The 20,179-nt window shown below is 51.2% G+C and overlaps 1 protein-coding gene across 2 annotated transcripts; it reads right to left on the bottom strand.

Annotated features, from left to right (window-relative positions):
* Positions 1-1,094: 1,094 nt before the first annotated feature.
* On the bottom strand, positions 1,095-18,318 carry SLC22A4 (solute carrier family 22 member 4; the record flags this gene model as incomplete). 2 transcript variants are annotated; one of them, XM_084295009.1, is made up of 10 exons in its annotated part: positions 1,095-1,208; positions 2,479-2,614; positions 4,078-4,260; positions 4,972-5,186; positions 6,151-6,251; positions 7,736-7,862; positions 9,225-9,396; positions 11,306-11,460; positions 12,744-12,847; positions 17,926-18,318. In XM_084295009.1, 10 exons carry the CDS (start codon positions 18,316-18,318, stop codon positions 1,133-1,135), a joined length of 1,662 nt encoding a protein of 553 aa, XP_084151135.1. In that variant the 3' UTR covers positions 1,095-1,132. The 2 variants fall into 2 exon arrangements, with proteins under 2 accessions (XP_084151135.1, XP_084151136.1); XM_084295010.1 differs by having other exon boundaries at positions 6,151-6,245.
* Between the last annotated feature and the right edge of the window lie 1,861 nt (positions 18,319-20,179).

Below are 20,179 nucleotides of genomic sequence, written 5' to 3'. Positions count from 1 at the left end.
ATACTGGCTTTGTTGGCATTCTTTGTTTTGAAAAAAAAAAAAAAAATCTATGGTCCCAAATCAGCTCTTCTGAGTTCTTGCTAGCTGCAGGTAAACAACTCCTGTGCAGAACATCAGATTTTTGTAAGCATCAATCCCCTTTAAATTTGAAAATGGTACAAAGGCTTTTGCAGAGGCTTTAAAAACTGAGATGAGCTTTCTCTGAAGGTAAAGCACAATGTAGTGTGTATTCAAAGGAGAAATGAAATGCTTTGAAAAAAAGACAAAAAGATTCAAAAAGCTGCTTGTGTCAATATACCATGAAAACCCCCAAAGCTAACACTGCGGAGCATATTTGAATAGGATCATTTACTTGCTGAAGTCTGTGTTTCATTTGAAAGTGGGCACGGCCCATCAGAAGTAGGTCAGCAAGCTAGGGTCCTTACACAGAACATTCATGAAGCCCAGTGATTTCAGCAGGCTTAGGCTTTACAAAAAAAAACAACAATTTTTACAGGGACAAGTGGATCAAAAGTGGGAAACACACATCAAAAGCTACTCTGTCTTGTTTAAAAAATGTTACTGTTTTTAAAACACTAATGTTATTTATTAAACAAAAATGTTATTTCAGTGATGTCTACATGTGCTTTGCTACAGCTAAACTTGGATTCCACCGAGACTATCAGGCTTTGGTTACAGGTTTCAAATGAGGCTGGGGTCTTTCCTTTAGATACGTGTGCTGAGATGTTCGGTGACAAACACCCAGCTCCCCTTCATCCAGTCAGTGCACACAGCAAGAGAAACCACCAGCATTACATTTGCTACCTTCTTTTTTCCTTTTAGCAGCTTTCATTGAGTACATGACCGAGTAGAGTCATAGCTGTATTCCTGCTGCTCGAGTCACGCGTAGTACACGCAGACCTCTGTTTTTCAGCAAGGACTGGACCTGCTGGCACACTCCAGGAATCAGGACACAATCACAGACTAAGAGTCCTATGGAGCAGACAGCATCTGTTCAGTAAACTGGGTATTTGGCTACAGCAGCACAGGGGATAATAACTATGGTGTGGCAGCACTGACTGTCAGGTTTTGTTTTCCTCTAGCAGGAAATGCATCTTGTTCTTTCTGCCCCGATGAGAGCAGGCATCCATCTTCACATTGGGGTTACCAAAATTTTAGGACTCTTCTTAGAATTCCTAGCTCCAGTGGTTTGTTGCCCATTTCTGAAACTGAAAGCAAGTGCGAGACTGAGAAGCTAGAGAATATTTTAGACCCTTACCCCTCCTAATCAGCACTGCTAAAATAACCAGGTTATGGAATTTATATAAACATTGGAAAAAAACAACGTTTCCTCTCTGAAGTATGCCCTTCTGCATGGAAGAAGCAATGCAGCAGACAACATTTAGAACTTGAATTTAATTCAGTGACTGTAATTCAGTTACTTCCTTCTGTTTATACAGGCAGTCTCCAAAGGGAATGTGGTTGGTCTCCAGGACTTCCAGCTACAATTCATCAACTGCAGAGCTAAAAAGCTATGGGTCAGATATTTGAGAAGTCCCTAATTGTCATAAATAGCAGCGTGCCCTTATCAAGGAACCTGGCCTGAGAATTCTTCTTATTCTGAAAGCATAATGACAGCTCCGTTACTGACCCCAGATTAGATACAGGCAATTCAAGATTATTTTTATTTTTTTTTTGGTTACGAGAAAATTCCATTCACAATACACACTCTCACTAAGGTGGACAGTATTTATGCATTTGCATTTCAGCTAATTCAGTTTCCCTCTACATGAGTTTTCCTGCCCACAACAGCAGCTAGCAAACACTGTCTCCACTGCACTTGCACTATAATGTGTGACACAGATTTCAGGGGGCATATTTGCTCAGAGTACCCTAAATAGAATCTGGTGGGGCAGGAGAACTGTTGTTGTTTACAGCTAAACCAGCCAAACAAACAACCAGGAGAAAGAGCTGTCCTGGTGTGTCTCTAACCTCCCAAGGAAAAGAGGCTAGAAAATCAAAAGCCTGTGCTTAATTTAGAGTAGCACCTGACAAATTTATACTGAAAGAGAAAAGTGTTTTGTAAATTGTCCTACTAAATGGCTAATTTAAATGCAGAGTTAAGGAGAGAGACTTATATCCGTGTTGCTAAGTAACTTACTCCTGAAAGGGAAAAAAAAAATTCAACAAAAAACGCTTGATATAAAAGGATGGAAAGCATTGGGAGGCATGAAGCAGCAGCCCCAAAGCAACGTGAAGGTCAGCCTTGGTTTGCACATGTCCATGCAAACCAAGCACGTCAGCCCGCAGGTTCAGAGACTCTGGGGGAACTGTACAATGTCAAAGTCCATAAAATTAACAACAAATCTAAAGGGCGCTTTGAATGTTTTGATGTTTTTGCAATGGAGCTGATGAAATGTTTGCTGATTGTGAAAAGGGACTATGTACAAAGAAACCCTCAATTCCTGTGAAGTATGGGATAAATGAAAGCCGACTTACCATTTCACCTTCAGCATTTGCTCAAAGCTCTCAGGCAGAGAATTTCCATAGCTCTCTGGGAGGAACAGGGTAAGGATCCCTATCAGCACAGTCAGACTTCCCATGAGGATGTACGGTAGGACTCTGTCGTAGGCACCTGGCAGAGCACAGGACGTAACAACATTAGTTTATATTCCAGACATCACTGCAATGCAGAATTAATTTGGAAAAATTAGCTGAAATATTTATAAAATGTCAAAGGTCAATCCAAACTGGGTTACATGCAGTATCTGCCAGAAAAGATGGAGACTTTTTGATTTAAAACTATAATGTATGCTCAGTCGTGATCACCACCTATCACTGTCCCATGCTACACCCACGTTTCTGTAGCAGCCGATAGCTTTTTGCACATTTTCAACTGGGATAACCAACTTCTTTGCAAGGTAGCAGCTCTGCTGGGATCACTGCTGAAAGAAGCAAGTCTTCAGTACTGGGTTGCCATCTGGAACCAAATCCTCAGTGAAATAATTCAATGTGAGAGACGAAAGTGCTCATAAGCAACTGAGCACTCAGCTGTCCAGGACTGAGCATCCCGCTGGTGCCCTGCAAAGGGAGGGAACTGACTAATGGCAGCTGGACAGGCCAATTTCAGACTAATGGACCATTAAATGTGTGTGTGTGTGTATGTGATTGTTAAGTACCCTCCTTTCTGGAAGTGGAGAAGGCATCAGCCTGCAGTGACACAAGAGGCTCTGACCTTGGTCTGTTCAGTTTCTGGTTTTGGACGAGAAAGCAGCGGCCCCTACCAGCAGCCTGCAGCCAGTGCACACATGCTCAGGCAGGATGTGAGACTTTCAGATCACAATAGCACAGAAATTAAAAGGTCTTTCAGTGAAGGGATTAGCTAGGAATTAAAGTACTTAAGGTGGAGAAAGTACCAAACTGAACCTGACAGCTCTATTTTTCACTTGGGATACAGCAGCATGCTTTAGAATGTGTGGAATAAATTAAGAGTAAAATGAAGACCCCTGGGTATTTCGCATATATAGCCAGAGTTTGTGATTTGATCTCCTTCTGTGGTCATAAACTGGATGAACTGCAAGTCCTAAGTTAGCCATAGCAGACATCAGCAGCTCACAAGTTTATTCTGAAAGCAATCAGAAACCGTTCTGATAACTGGAACAAGATTTTTTAAAGACTGAGCCTATGGAAACCCGAGAGAAAACAAAAACAATAAAAACTTCATCCTGTCTACATCTACCCATTCCTGCTACCTATGCTGCAACAGAGACTGAAGACCCTAAGGAACATCACAGTCATTCCATATTTGTGCAGCACTCAGATGGTAATGAGTGCCCAAAACCAAAAAAAAGCCTAGAGGTAATCAATACTTCTGCTTACAGACCTGCTTACAAGACATGAACAATGTCTTTTTCTTTTGTGAAACCCAAAAGGCTCTGCTTCACTTCTATAGTGTACAACGTGAAACCCAAAGGGAGTGAAGGGACTTAAAGGACAACAAATGAAGGGGCTAACAGCTGAACTTGCGCCTCAGAAGCTCAGAAAATAACTTTTCTGGGCAGTTGGGTAGCTCAAGGCAAGAAATGCACGATGTCTCACCCAGGTAAACGAAGTAAGGAGCAATGATGCTGCCCAGCCTGGAAGCCGTGGATGTAGCTCCGACTGCCATGTTTCTGACCAGCGTTGGGTAGAGCTCCACATTGTAGACGTAAAGCATTGAAAACGCAGAGGTGATGCCAAATTTTCCGAGCATCACCAGGCCAACAGACAGGGCACTGTAATCTGGAGGAGAAAACATTAAACCAAGATAAATAAACAAGACTCTTTGCTTATTACTTGTATTTCTTTAACTTTTCAGAGCCCCATCTCTGTTTTTTTTTTTTCTTTTTTTTTTTTTTTCCTTCATCTAGAAGTTGTGTTGTTTTTCTTTTGTTTGTTTTTATTTCTACAGCACATTAGCCCCATCCCCAGATCTCTTGGCTGTGGTCTTCCTGCTGAGCACGCTGTAGAAGGCACAAGCAGGTTTTTTACTTTTCAGATTTTATATTTCACTCAGTAAAAGGATGTTCTTGAAATGGAACAAAATTCTGGATTACACAGTAACAAAGCACAATCTTAAACCCACCCTGGTTTTCCAAAATTCTATGAAGATTTGCACACAGTGAGTTCTGGGAGGCTTGCAGGGTGTTTTTGGCCTTTACACATAACCAGATAAATCACAGTGCACTTCTGGCTCTCACTTTACAAGCTGGTTCCCCTGGACTATAAAAAGCTCAGTAATCTGACACAATAAGCAAGAGCCATGTGTGACTCAGCATATGCATATACATATATATAAAAGAAAAGAAAAATCACAGCCATGAGTGATCAGCATAAATTTGACCTCAGATTCCAGATTTGATCGCAGCTTTCAGTAATTCCACAGACCCACTAGACAGCAGCATAAAATATCATAACGTTGCATTTAATTACGTGTTGTATCAGATGTTGTACCTGTAGGAACAAGCTGGATGAAGAGGACGACGCCACCCCCTAAAAACAAGGTGCCAGCTATTGAGTAGCGCCGAGGCAGGTAGCGGAGGAGAAGCCAGGCGATCACGTAGGATGGGACTTCAACAACCGCCAGGAGGAAGCAGTTGATGTAGACATTGCCATGCAGGTTTGGAGTGTTAAGGGAGAGGCCAAAGTAACCAACTGACGTGAAAAACCTGAGAAAAGCAAGAAGAACAAATTATTCCAGAAACACCATTCTCTGAACACCTCCGGTGCTGCCTCAGAGGTTGTTACAAAACTGGGATGTTGCAAAACATTGCCATGGACATCGTGGCTTAAAAACCTCAGTGGCAACCCCAACTTTCTAATTCTGCCATCCCTTGCAGTGCTCACATCCACAGCAGCGTGCGGAGCCCTCTGATTTCTCTCCTTCCTCCATATCCTGAACCAAGCACTAGGCTTTGTGGAAGTCAGTCACAAAGGCTTTTCACTGCAACGGGCTCATTAACAGCACCTCGAAACAAGTCTGGGAAGCTTCCCACGCCAGCTACGTTCCTACTCGCAGCAAACTCCAGGGACAGGCTCTCCCACCCTCGGCACTTTGGTTACGTCTCACTGGACTCTTCTCAACAGAGCTGGACCTCCAGGATTCAAATCTCAAGAGTGCCTTGCTAGGGCACGCCAGGCGTGCTAGCCAGTTCCTTTCTGCTGGGGGAAATATGTACAGAAAAGGGCCGCAGTTTGGCTACATGGCACTATTTGGTCGTCATTCCTTGTGGTTGCCCAGGCAGGGACCAGGATCCCAATGAGAGAGGCACTGCACAGAAACACAACGAAAATGCTGGCCATGGGTCTGGCCCTGGTTCTGCCTCTGCTTTGAGACATTTCTCTTCAAAGAGAGATTATGGAGATGGGAGCTTCTTAAAACAAAAGGAAAAAAAAAATCACAAGTTGCTACATATATTTTCTTAATTATTTCCCATCTGAATTGAGGCTACCATCCCCACACCTGTACGTATTAACGCAGTGCGGGTGCGAGGGCCGCTGGGGGGCACGAACCAGCCAAGGACCACATGTGGGTAGGCTCCGAGGCTGAAACTCATCTAAACCTGTGGCATGTGCCCTCAAATCAGAAATCGTTCTATTGCCTGGGTACTTTAGGAATACACATTTCCTTACCACAAAAGTAATGACATAATAGTAATAGTTGCAATGTTTCGGGTTCGAAATAGGTCCAGAAGGATAGCCTTCTGCTGCTGCTGAGGCTTCGAATCCTGCATCTGAAGGAAAAAGGAAGACAAAACCAAAAAAATTCCCACACCTCAGAGCACAACAACCTTTGCACACCCACACGTCGGGGCAGTTACGAGGTTACGGCTATCCCAGGGCCCCACCAGGCAGCCCAAGCTCTGCAGCGGGGTGCAGTCCTCAGGTAGTGCTCATCTCTGCACCCAGCTGTACTCCGCGGCACCTTCCAGGTTTTGTTAAACGGGAGCACCGGGACCTCTGCACCGTGCTGACTACTGAACAAGGAGCATTACTGACAAGAGAGATGCACAAACACTTCCTTAAGGATCTGACACAGTCCTTCCAGGAGCAGCCTCATGACTGGAGGCATTTTTCCGTGCGCTGCACTCAGCTCTCTTCCGTTCAACTTTCGCAAATGGTGTGAGATAAATGCAAGTTATCGCCCACTTTTGCTGCCTGGTCTCAAAAACACGTGAGTGATCGACAGCAGACCCACCCCCTGGGGCCTGAAAGAGTCAGATCCAAAATGAAGGACAACTGAGCTCTGGCTGTGAAGAAAAGTGCTTCCAGAGTTCCCATAGCTGGAACGTGTGCGAGAATTTACAGCACAGCAGATGCTTGGAGCAGAGATCTTCAGCCCAGCCAAAATTTGAGGAGGACGCTCGATGAACCGATGCTGCCAGCAAGGGTGCAGCATTTCTCTCCTGCAGATACCCCAAAGGGGTGTGCGGTGCTTTGCTCTCTTCTGTATCAGCAGACAGAAAACGCAGGTGCTGATAAGATGCAGGAAGGTCGGATCTGACACACAGACCCACGGCGTTGCGGATTTCTCTGCACAGGAGCCGTGCCCGTGCCTCTTCAGCAGGAGCTCTGGGGGAGGACGAGCTGCTGGGGGGGAGGCGAGCACGAAACCCAGCTGTGCTGCCGCGGCCGTGAGCCTGCTCGGTGCTAGGCTTCCTCTTCTTAACCAATAAATATGAAATGCAAGAAAAAAATCTGCCTGCAGAAGAATTTTAGCTGATCCGAGGCCTTCTCTCCGGTCATGTTTCAAGGGCACTCAAGGCATTCGGTGCTCTGTGTGACTGGAGCATCCTGTGGGTCACCGTGGGGCCCCGGCACACGTGGACCTGGACTTGGTGCCCCCGTGCAGTGCCCGTGAAGAGCCCCTGTTAAAGTGCAAACCGCTGACACCGCGCTGGGACGGGGCTGAACGCGTCCTCCTCGGGTCTCCTCCGTGCCCCGAAGGGTGAAGCAAGCTGGGTCACCCTTGCTCTGAAAACCACAACCAACCACTGCTGCGGAACAGAGCTTTACTGTAAAAAGCAAACAAATAAGTAAGCCCTCTGGCTTCTCATCTCGACTTTGCTAACCCAACACTTACCTCACGCCAACAGCCAGCGCCAGCCCCTATGAGCTGCTGCTGGAAGCCATTCCTGCCCTGGCATTTCACAACAAGTCAACTGGCCAAAGGGGAAAGCTGCTGACGAGGTAAAGTGACAGGGCACGTGAAACATACCTCCGCGGTGTCGAAAATCACAGCCGGGGCTGGAATGCCATTTATTTTTGCAGCCTTGCGGATAATAGCTTCTGCCTCTTTATATCTTCCCTGGGAGATCAGCCACCGAGGGGATTCAGGAATGATCCTGCAATAAGTTTCAGAATAAATGACTCAACGTTTTCACAAAAGTAAAGCATTATTAAAGCCACATGTACAGTTTTTTTTTGAACTGCGCTCTCATCTCGCAAATTACTTGTGGTTGAACACGGTCAGCGCAGAAGCATGCAGGCAATGTAATTCCTGAACGTGTCCCACTGGGACCAGGGGGAGAGCTCAAGCACATGGGATGCGCTTATCCTCCTGCTGAAGGAGATGCTTGGGCCCTTCTCCTAGGGGGCCTGCTTTTTTTTTTTTTTTTTTTTTCTTTTTTAAAGAATAAGTGAACAGACTGATGTTACTGGACAGACAGAAAATACGGGGGTAGCTTAATCATTGTTAAGCAAAATTATTCTTAGGAAACTGCATACAGCGTGGAAATGCTTTAAATGCACAGAGGATATATTTAAAGGCTCTGTGTCATAGGAATCTATATACAAACCTCACGATTTTACCACAACTCTAATGCAGGCTCTCCTAGGCACAGGACAGAGGCACTGTCCCCATGCAGAGCTGATGGCATTTTCTAATCACTTCCAAACATGCGTTGAGTGAATTAACACTGACCACGGGACAGAAAATCTCACCTTTCCTTAACTAAATCCTGTGACCTTAACAAATGCTTCCTCGCTCCCTTTAGCCAGCAGTAATTTCAGGGTGCCTGTCAGGCTGAGAACAGCACTAACTTTTCCTAATCTGTTTTTTCAGCCTCCCGGGGCAGAGCACCCATGGGCAAGTGAGGGCGCACCTACAGTGAGGTGGATGAGCGCAGCAGGGAGAGGAAAGAAAACATGGGCTCAGCCACCGAGACAAGAGCATGGGATGGCTCAAAGGAGCTGAGCGTTTATGAGGGACCTCACAAGGTCCCCACCACTGCTGGGTTTCAGTGTGAGCTCTCTTCTTGGCTTTTAGTGCCAGCAGGGCTGCAGACACGCTTGCTTTGGCAGCCAAAGCAAAGCCTGGGAGCGCACACCTCTGCCTGATGACATTTAGTGCAGTCTCCTGCCAGCCTTTCACTCAGCTTTTAGTACCCATCAGCAGCTGAATCCTCATTAAACATGGCTTAAAGAAAAAAGCAGGGAAGAAAGGTTAGACTGAATCATCCAGGGCTACCACAGCTACGAGGTGGTTAACAGTGTCCAGAGTTAGGGGCCAAACGAAGTTCCCCAGCTGCTCCGGAGAGCTGGTGGCAAAAGTGCCCCCAGGCACACGGTGAGCATCAGGAAAGATCAGTGGGCAGATAGCTGGGCTGAATACAGGCAAAACAAAAACAAAACACAAAGCAAAATAAAACACCGGGCCCTGGAGAGAATTGGGCACAAGGGGAGAGCGTCGGGCGCGTTGCACTCACCACCAGAGCGGGACGCAGAACAGCCCCGGGACGGTGAGCGCCAGCAGCAGCATCCGCCAGTCTCTGATGAAGTAAGCAAACAGTGGCAGCAACATGTAGCCAATTGCAAAAAATATGCAAACTCCTAACGTAGAGAATATAATACGAACTGATTTGCCAAGAATTTCTGTGCCTGTTTAAAACAAGGGAGGTTGGATTAGCATTTTTAACTCTTTCTTCGCAGTCACGACTAAATACTTTACTGCATTTATAAAATAAAGCTAAACAACGTTAGAAAAGGGTTTAAATATAAAGAGATAAAATTTATCTTATATAACACTTTAATTGACACTGCCAAGGAGTAATGGTCCAAAAGGTGATGGTCATGACAGAGCTATTAGCATGGGGGGAGTTCCTCCCAATTTTCAGCGTTCAGACCTGCCCAGTAACTAAAAATGCCTGGGATTGTCGGGGGCTCCCAGGGGATGGAGCAGCTTCTCCTTGCTGTGATTAATGTGCTGCCCAACACAGGTGAGGGCAGGCCTGGGCCAGCAGCCGACAGACTGCCAGGAGCCTTCCCGACGTGCTTGGAGGAGAAATAGGCTTTGCCCCCTTTCTCTAGTTTGGGATTTAAAACCCCTTAATTAAAGGTTAAAACCCTTAATATTGAGAGCGATTGGAAAAAAAATACCAGAGACTTAAAAACTAACCAACCAAACCAAAAAGCTATATGATAGCTACAAGTTTCCATTTCAGAAGCTTGGGGTAACTGAATAAATTCACGAGAAGATGAAAACAAGGACTCTTAGGGACAGGAAGGGTGTGTTAAAAAATAAACTGTGCTGTCTTCCTCTGCTGATGGCTCTTGCTTAGGGGCATCTGGGGAGACGTCTGAGCCTTGCAGCATTGTTTTATACCTGTTGAGCAGTGTGTTAAGATGTAGGATTTGTGGCATTATGAGCCAGTCTGAGATAATATCCTCCATCTCTATTTCTCTTCTGTCTCTCCTTCCCTTATTCTCTTGGCAATAGCAACCCTGGGCTGACAGCAGCACGCCTTCACAGATCTCTCTGTTGTTTTACAGCCTCAGGACTTGAACACGGAAAAAAAACAACTACAACTAAGGAAAAACTGGCAGAAAAAGCTGGTTTGTATGTGGAATCTGTAGCAGGCACTGAGCTGTGCACGGGGAGGTGACACAGGCTGACAGCGGGCTTCCAGCATTCGGATATCGAGAGCTGGGATGGGAACCGAAAGGAGAAACCCGTGGGAAACCAGTCACTGGCACAAACAAAAACCCCAAACCCAGCTGGTGCTGGGGAGTGCCAGGGCTGCAGCACAGCAGGGATTTACACGTGCTGGTGCCACTGCTCCCCCCAAGCTGGAGACACAGCGTCCACCAACGCCAGACAGCACCAGGCAGCGCCTCCAGGGCACAGGGAAAGGGAGCAACCCCAGAGCAGGAGCCCACCACTGGATGGGATTCCTACAGGAGCCTCTCTTCCTCCTGTGCGTGCATTCCCCCACCCAGCACCCTTGCCATATGCAATTTTTGGGAGCTCCTGGCTGGGCTGGAGGAGCAGCAGGGGCATGCAGGGCGCTCAGCTGCACCTTTTAGGGTGGGAAGCGCTGCAGAAATGCCTCTCTGCACTGAAGACAGCTGATGACTAACCACAATTAGAGAGCTAACTCCTCACGCTGTGCATGGAAACTGCTTTGCCCCGAGGGCTGGCTGCCCAGAGCCCTCTGCAAAGTGGGGGTGGCCAGGGAGGAACCCAAAAGTCGCTGCTGGCTCAGCCCTGCTCCCGCTGATAACAGCCCTCAGCCTGCCTCGAACCTTTCCTCCAAAAAGCACAGAAATAATGTTTGTGTTGATGTTTCCTGCACTCCTCTTTTTCTCTAAACCTGCAAAAAGCACAAGCTCTAACTATTTGAAGAGATTTCTTAAACTATCCAAGACAAAAAAAAAACACATGCTGGCCTAAATTAGGAATTTTACCAGTGAGGATTTAGAGCTGTCTCTAATTAACTGCTGCAAGTTCAGAGGAAAAAAACAACAGTACATTAAGCAAGCATTTAATCTAATAAAGGCTTATCCATACCCAGTATGAAGGCCACCACGTAGTTGGAGATCTGCCCCATCCCCACTATGAGGAAGAGCACTGTGAACATCTCCCAGCTGGTGGAGAAGATCTGCAGGAAGCTGAAGCCTGTCTGCACGGCCATGGTGGAGAAGAGGATGCTCTTCCTGCCAAACCTGGTGCCAAGGACAAAGGAGATGATTACTGAACTCATTCGTGGAGCAGGGCTACGCAAAAGAGAGCACAAATATCCAACTGCAGGTGACACAGCTTAGCTGAAGATCAGTTAAATTTTTATGCCTTTTATGCATTATTTCTACAAGAACCGAAAAATAGAATTCCCAAGACCCAGGAAATAAATTAATAAAGGAAATTAAGAGCAGAAAGTTCAGGCTGTCACTAGACAGGAACTCAGGAGCCCAGACGACAGTATATAGGTGAGAAAAACTCTGAGATCACAAGCCGTGCAGACCAAAGCTAGGAAATGATGGCACTTAGGCTGCTGGCATCTGTACGGCGTAACACCACTGCAGTTTGGACGTGTTATCGAGCTCTATCAGCTGGTTTCACCCCACTTGGGCTCAGAACACACCCGCTTATTGACAAAACCTTTCCAAAAAGCTCCACAAGCAGCTAACAGTAGAAGGGCCCTCTGGCTCGCCAGCTGCTCGGGTGCGCACATTTTATCAGATGTTCCCAAGGGGCACCAGAGGGATTTAGTGATAATCTCGTCTCCTCTCAAACAGTAACGCGGCCCGACTTTTGCACCAGGGGCAGGAGATTAAATTTGGATCACATGGAATTTAATACTCATGGCTTTGGGATTAAGTCTCACGTTGAGTTTTGACCCCCCCCCGCTGAGATGTTCCTCCCCAACCGCAGCAGCACTGGGCAGGGATGGCCACGGGGCTGCAGCAGGGATGGGGACACGCAGGAGGAATGGGCGTTTGGCACTGGACACCTGTAAGGCCAAAACTTGATTGCTGCTGAGATAATTGTCAAACACCTGCTGTATTTTTCTTGGCATTTTACATCTACGTGGTTAGATGGCATCACATCGTTGCTATTCATTTACAGGTTATCCTTTTATTTTCCTCGTGGGCGCATTTCGTTTCCAGCGAACCATCTCATCCAACAAGACACGTTGGAGCTCCCACTCAAAGGACAACTTTTGCCTTACAGCTCCAACAACAGACTCCCAGTTAATGTGTGACAGCAAACGAGGTATTTATAGCTACCAGAAGGGGTGGACAAAGGAACGAGCTTGGGACCAGCCCATCAAACTGCAAGGCTGCCACATGGACTCGGTGCAGAGACCAGCTGTTGGCTTCCTGACACGTACAAATGGCAGCAGTTCCACGTCTGTTGAGGGTGAAGGTTGGGATTTTTAAAGAAAAAGCCTGTTCCCAGGGTTTTGCCCTGCTCTGCTCCTGAGCGAAGCTGGCAGCGGTGGTGTTACCTGTCCGAGAGCTGCCCCGAGATGAAGGAGCCGATGAGGACACCCACGAAGAACAGGGACGTCGTCAGCGGCACTTTCCAGTCGTCCTCACACACCAGATTCCACTGCAAGAGAAGGGCCCACGATCAGATCTGCCCTGAATAGCGTGGCACTGCCCAGGAGGGTGCCGATTTCCCCATATTGTGGCCGAATTCCCCCCGTCCTCTCCCCATCCCTCCCAGTGGCTGGGGCCGTGAGGTCCCTGCAGCTGATGCGCACCCATCCTGCACCCATCCTGCACCCCAAGCTGAGGTGCTCCTGGGAACAGTTTGCCTGGCCTCCCTGGTGCAAAACCTGCTGCATTTCTCTGGTTTATGGGTTTGACAGAACGTACACAAGAGTGTTCAGAGTGAAATCTCTTTTCTCCATCCCACAAAGATTTACTCTTTTAAATCCCTCCTCCCCCTGGCATCCTCATGGGCGGCTCCATGCTCGCCGCTCGTCCTCGTGGCTGGGACCGGAGGCTTGGGACAGGAGCCAGCGTGGAAACTTCCACCCGGCGCCTCCCGTCACCCCACGCAAGGCTTAAAAAAAAATGAAATCAGCACAAGGAGCCTCGGTGCACCCGAGGGAGAACTGAGTACGCATCTGCCAGGGCTTGCTCACGTCCCGGGGAGCGATCCCCCGGTCAGGGCACACCCGCCGGGGTGCTGCTGGACACGCTTCAAACAGGTCGGTCGCAGCTTAGATAATTGTACCATGAAGGTAGGCTAATCAGGCTCAGCTCAAAGTACAGCATCATTTTAATAATTAGCCTTGCTATCAGGAAGCGGGGACATCGCCTTTACCGGGACGCAGCCTCTGCCTGCGGGGTGCAGGGGCTGAGCAGCAGCAGGGGGCTGAGGCTGCCCCCAGCACAGAGGCACCCGGCCAAAAGGAGCGAGTTGGGATTTGGAGAGAGATCCCAGCGCTGTCTGATGGCACTCCCTGTCCTGCCAAAGTGAAACAAAACAACCAGCGGGTTGGCATTTCAAACCACTGCCTGTTCCTACTTCTGAAAACACCCAGCGCATCATCTGCAATGCAGGAGTCCTGTGGCATGGGGCTGAAATGCACCTCAGTTGCTTAAATCTGATTTATTTCAAATGGAAACCATCTCGTCCCTGCTGGGAGGAATAGGTGGGTAGGTGTGGGCCAGGCCCAGGTGGTTATCTCTGTTTATCTTAATTGTATTTGATAAGATAGGAGGGAGGGCGTGGGCCAGCGGGGCTCGGATGCTTCCAGGGATGCTGGACTTGGAAAACATACCCAGGATCTGTTTCACTTGTCAGAAGAAATGGAGATTAAAAAAAAAAAAAAAAAAAAAAAAAAAAGTGGAGGTGCAAATCAAGCCCTGGATGTTCCTAGAAAAACTGAGAGGAAAGGGAACAGGGCGGCAGGTTCCCAAATTGCCATGTCCGGACTTGAAGTGCTTTGTATGCTCAGCCTCGGAGAAGCTGGTGAATAACGAGGTGGCAGACAGCTCGCAGCCCATACAGAACATCACTCAGGGTATTAAAATCCGACCCCTGCTCACTCCAACTATCAGGGGAGGTCGGGCCGTTGTCCCCGGTGGTCCCCAACTCCGACCCATGCTGTCCGCAGGCTCTGCTTAGACACCAAAGAGCTGCTCTGGGAAACGAGGAGGCTTCCTGACACACACTCAGCCCCACAGGCTGGAAGCAAAGCCCCAGTGATTAACATTTGCTGCTATTTAATTACAGCACCGCTGCACGCCCTGCTCAGGGCAGCAGCCCGTGCCTGCTTCTGCGCTGCCAGGTGCGAGGTGCGGGGTTGGCATTTCCAAAAAGCCTTCTATAAAGCACTTTGGTTACAGCCTAAAACCAGATAACTCATAATTTGCCCATGGAACTGCATTGCTTCCTGCGCTTCCCAGCTGCCTACCTTGTCCCATGGCACACAGAAAAAAATTAAAGATACCAGGAGGAGCCCTTAAAATTTGCAGGATGTGGTAGGGGTGTGCAGCAGCCGGCTGGTGGGGTGGGCTTTCTGTCTGTAGGAACTCACCGTACCTGACCAGAAAACACACAAACACAATGAAATCCATCTGACCCCAGGAACAGCTGAAGCTGCTGAGCAAAAAAGTGCCCCTTATACGAAAATAGGTGAAGTTCACCTCGTCCTCCTTCACACACGACCCATCCTGCCCCTGCAGCTCATGCCTCTGCAGCCCCATCACCACCCCAGTCCCTGCAAGCAGCACTGGCTTCCTGGGGAAAAAAAGTGCCATTTAACTTATTTCAGCTCCTCCAGAGGGACAGTGCCCACCCCAGCCTGTGCCCAGCACACAGAGGCTGAGCTACCTGCAGCCACGGCGCCCAAACTGTCTGCTGGAGGAATTATTCATTAACCAGCAAATAAGTAATTCTTTAATATCTCTGCCTACGCACGCTGCAGAACAAAGTACGTGTAAGCGTCCGTGCGAGTTCCTTTTACCACCAGGAATTAGAGCTGCTCGAGAATGCTGCTGGATCCCTTTTTGGCCATCACATCCCCGAGCCCCCTGTTCCCAAGCTCCTGGCTTCCAGAAGGGTGAATTCTGCCGGCGTGGTCAGCAGGGATGCTGCAGGTCGATGAGTTTTGTGACCCGACCGGTTGGTCGGTCTGCTCAGCTGCTGGGAAAAAGCCTCAGGGGGAGAGACAAATCCTTCAGATGCCTTCACATCACAGCAGCTCCTACCCAGCTTTGTACAGGGAGGCTGCTCACCCCTGCTGAGCCCCAGCCCCCTGCCTCCCCTGGGAATTGCACAGGCGAGCAGGGAGCAGCCTGCAGCACTGCCGTGGGCACTCGTGGGGCTCCTGCAGCAGGGACATGCACCGTGCAGCACTGTGGTGCTGCAGGACAGCCCAGAGCACCTCTCAGGGAGCTGACAGCCCTGCACCAGGGCGTTAAGTGCATGTAAGAGCCCTGCTCCAGAGAGCAAAACCGCTGCTTGTGCCTGAGCCTCTAGTGACAGCCAGATCTGAGCACCGCTCCCTGGAATTAGAGCAGAATTAGGTTAAGTTCCAGGCAAAAACCCACAGCATAGCAGAAATACATATGTTAACACTTAAATTAGTTTCAAAGCACAGATGGTGGAAACCGGGGAATGGCCAGAGAGGAGCAGCCCCGCTCTGGGTCAGAGCCTCCCTGCAAGTGCCAGCAGTGCTGACCTGGTGCAGCAGCCACACCGGCCACCTGGTCAGACAAAAAAACATCATTTTTATGTGGAACAACCTGACCGACACCTTCAGCTCCCTGACCTCGTTATGTCCCTTTTTCCCCTGTGTTTTGGACACATGCACTTTGCTGACATCATCTCCACTTTCAGACCTACCATACGACTGAGCTTGGGACCCTCCGTTCCAGGGAATTCAGCACATCCCCAGATAACACCAGGGCTGGGCTGGCATCTCCCAGCCTGCTCCTTTCAAGCAGCAGTAACAGGATTTGATGCAGCTGAATGACTCAGATGCAACCTCCAGTGCCCAGTCCCGTAACCACCAGGTTTTGCTCCTCAGCTGAAGATGGTTTTTTCCATCGAGCTTTCCTGATGGCATGTCCAGGCTCGTCTTCATTAATACCGAGAAAAACGTTGGGCACAAAAATTATCATCACAAGTTCAACCCAGCTGCTTCTTCTCATGGTTTCATCACTGCCCGCTTTCCTGGTTTTAAAACAGAATTCAGCATCTTTCCCCAACGTTCGTGCCATTTTAAACAAAACAAGTATCCTTTTCCATCTGGCCTACAGCTGGGAACCTGACGCTTGGTTTCCACCATCTGGGTGTGTTATTTCCCCTCGGGTGCGCTCCAGGTCCCGTGGCAAACCCCACTGCCAGCACGGGCTGGCTGGGGGTCACTGCCCCCAACTGCCTTTCTGCTGCACGTGCCTGCCCGCAGCACGTGTCCTGCAGCTGGGACGTGGCCACAGTTCGCCCATGGCCAGGACCGGGGGAGCTTCCCGAGGGATGGGGACTGAGCACAGCTGCTGGCAGGGGAGATGCACACATGGGCTACACGTGTCCACGGGCACGCGAGGGGTGTCCCCTCCCCGAGCCTCTCCCTGCTCATCTTCCTCTCCCGCGTGCCTCAGTGCAGCTGAACCCCCGTCTGCCCACCCCTGCCCGTGCCCCCACGCCCCCTGGCACAGCCCCACGGCCGTGCCCAGCCAGCAGGATGGTTCCTGGTGGCGATGTCCCTGCTGAGTCACCGTGGCTGCAGACGAGGGGCAGGCACCCGCTCCCTGCCCACGCTGCGCACCCCAAGCGTGATCCATCGGGCGCACCAGCAGGGTTAATCCTTCCACCACTGAGCCCGACCGGGGCAGCACTCGGCTCCCCAAAGCTGTGCAGAACCCCAACACAAGCCCGAGGTTTCCCTGAGAGCCCTCTCATGGCTGTAGTGACCTCGAGATGCGTGGGATCTCCTGTCCCCTCCCAGGCCACTTGGAGCGACCCCGGGTGACGCTGCCTGCCCTGGGGCACGCTGCCCGGCCCACGGGGCCTGCCCGCTGCCAAACGCCAGTGCCGCGGGCGTGGGTTGAGCCCGTTATCCCTTTAACCCTGTCACATAACACCGAAGAGCGAGAGCAGCTCCGCAGCTTTAGGGGATGGTGCTTTCCTCCTTTATCACAGCTCGCCACCAGACGTGCAGACAGCCCGGCCCCGCTGGTGCACTCAAACCCCAAACAAGTGCTTCCATGACCGTCACTGCTGATGCTCCCTCGACGCCTTGTGTGGATGTTGTAGGGGCTTAAAACTGGCAGCTTGGGCACAGCCTCGGGGCCAGGCTCACACAGGAGCCAGCAGCAGCCCCCCAAGCAGCCCTGATGGGGGTGCCCAGTGGTGTCCATGGCCCCATCCACAGCAGGGCTGGGAACCAGCGACCCAGGGAGGCTGCCAGGAGGGTCAGTGGGCCGCAGCCAGCTGCCACCCGTCTATTTTCAGCCCTCACCTCCCCGCCACGGGGAAGCCCTCTGCAAACAAACCAGGCTGGAGTCTCCACTGGACGCTCCGCAGTGATAACCCAGACGGGCTGCACAGTTCGCCCTCCATCCCCCCAAGCCCGGCAGCATCTCCCCTCCTCCCGCACCCTCTCCCTCGACCCCCTGCCCTTTGGTGATGCCACCACCCGCCTCCGCCGGGGTCCCCCGGCGGCGCACCTCGGTGACGATGGTGGAGCGGTAGACGTCCCGGCTGTACTCCCAGCCGTCCAGGCACGGCTCCTGCTCCAGCTCTCCCAGCTCCACGTCGGAGCCGGGCCGCAGCCCCAGCGCCGAGAAGTTGGCGAGCGCGGCCAGGCGGTAGCGGCGGCAGCGGCTCGGCTCCTCCCGGCCGCCGCGCAGCTCCAGCGGGATGCTGGCGTTCAGCCACTCGCCGCTCAGGTTGGCGCCGCGGGGCACGGCGCAGCGGTGCGCGGGGGTGCCGGCTAGGAAGACGGCCGACATCCCATTGAAGCCGTTGGGGACGATGCTGGCGCTGAGCAGGAAGAAAACGAGGCGCTGGAAGCGGCCCCATTCGCCCAGGAAGGCGGACACCTCCTCGTAGTCCCGCATGCTTCTCCCCGCGGCTCTCCGCGGCTCTGCGCGCCCCCAGGACGCGGCTCCGCCCCGGCACGGCTCGGCACGGCACGGCCCGGCCCCCGAAGAGGCGGTGCATCCCGGTGGACACCCGCTGTCCCGGCCCCGGGAGGGCGCTGCCGGTGCCCGGGCTCCCCGCGGAGCATCCCCGGGGGGCGCACCCCGCGCCTTGCCCCGAGCGCCCGCCCCGCAGCCGGGGCTCTCCCGGTCCCTGCCTCCCGCGGTGCTTTCCGCCCATCCCGGAGCGAGGCCGGCCCCACGGCAGCTCCCTCCCGGCAGAAGGAGGCCGGAGGGGGATGAGGAGCACCCAACGTTTGTCATCCTCTTCGGCACAATGTCAGACGAGGTCAGCAGCGGCTGCTCCGAAGGGTCCTGGGGCAGCGCGGGCCCCGGAGCGAGGCTCTGTGTGCCCCAGTTTCCAATCTGTTATCCTCTCCTGCCTTACCCATGACTCTTAGCTTGCCCGGAGGGAGATACATGGATAGCTGGCGAAGCCATTTCGGAAATCTGAGCAGCGCTGCCAGCCCCGGCCATGGCTCCAGGGGCACTCGGAGCCACGGCGCTGTTTGAAATACGCACAGCGCTCGGCTTGTTTCATAATGCTGCTTTGGGCTGTGCTCCCCTGATGCTTGTGACACTGCTGTGGGCTGCCAAAGCCTACTTGGAGGAACCCCACAAATGTCAATGCACTGTTGTGTGGCAGTCCTATGAGTCCCAGGACAGGGCTGGTCCCTTTGCTGATGTTGGCACAGTGTGGAGCACATGTGGCAGCTCCTGCCCTGGCCGTAATGACCAGACAGGAGGGGAAAGGAGGCATGATGAGGGAGAGGGAAGAGAGCAAAAGCAAACAGCTCCCATTTCTAGTGATCCTTCAGGGGAGCACGGGCTGCTGGCTGCACACTGCACTGCACAGGAGGACACGGGGTGCTGTGTGGGACACACGGGTGTGTGGGCACAGCCTGTGCTCAGCTGGCTGAGCTTTTGCTGTCTTTTTTTTATCGAAAGGTGCACCCCAGGCACAGGAGAGATCTCTGATGAGTCACTTGGAGGAGGACACGGCGGAGCTCTCCGCAGGGTGCTTGCTGGGGAGCGGCCAGTTTGGCCTCGTAGGGCCAAGCTCACCTGTGCCAGCAGCAGGCAAAAGTAGACAGGGAAACATCTCCCCAGCAGTGATCAGAGCCTTACATGGGCATTTGGGAAGGTGAAGGCACAGCCAAATCAGCGGGCGCTGTGCCACGGAGCCACCTCTGCAGCAGTGCCTGGGGAGGAGGAGCAGACGGCAGCATTTATCCGGGCCAGGCAGAGCCCGCTGCTGAGCGGGATAAGCGAGGGGCTGATGTGGTGCAGCAGATGGGGAGGGCTCAGACACCGCCTGCCTGGAGAGGGGCAGGGGGGGACGTCTCCACGCCAAGCCTGAGCCAAAGCTGGCCCCGGTGATAAGAGTGGAACGGGGCTGGCAGGGGGATGGGGGGCTCGCAGCCCGCAGCGGGGGCTGCCCTGCCCTGCCCAGGGCTGCACAAGGACCACGGACAGACAGGCAACGTGTGTGCAGCCCCATGGGGAAATAAGGAGTTGGAAATGCCTTGTCTTAATCCTTAGTATTAGTGCAATTAGTCAGCAGCAATTGTCTACAGAGGAATCCTTTGCAGCGCTCATAAATAGCTGTGGATAGAGTGCAGATTTAGTGAATCAAAAGTGGTAACGTATAACACACACGTGTTTATCTGTTTTACAAACGAGTCCTTATCATATTATAAATTTCATATGTTCAACATGAAAGCACCATTGGGCTTTCTCTTATTTGGTGAAGACACGCAGATTGGTAGCCAGAGAACCA

This window comes from Netta rufina, assembly GCF_964035555.1.
Source record: "Netta rufina genome assembly, chromosome: 14".
NCBI lineage: Eukaryota > Metazoa > Chordata > Aves > Anseriformes > Anatidae > Netta > Netta rufina.
This window is presented reverse-complemented; position numbering and strand designations above follow the sequence as displayed.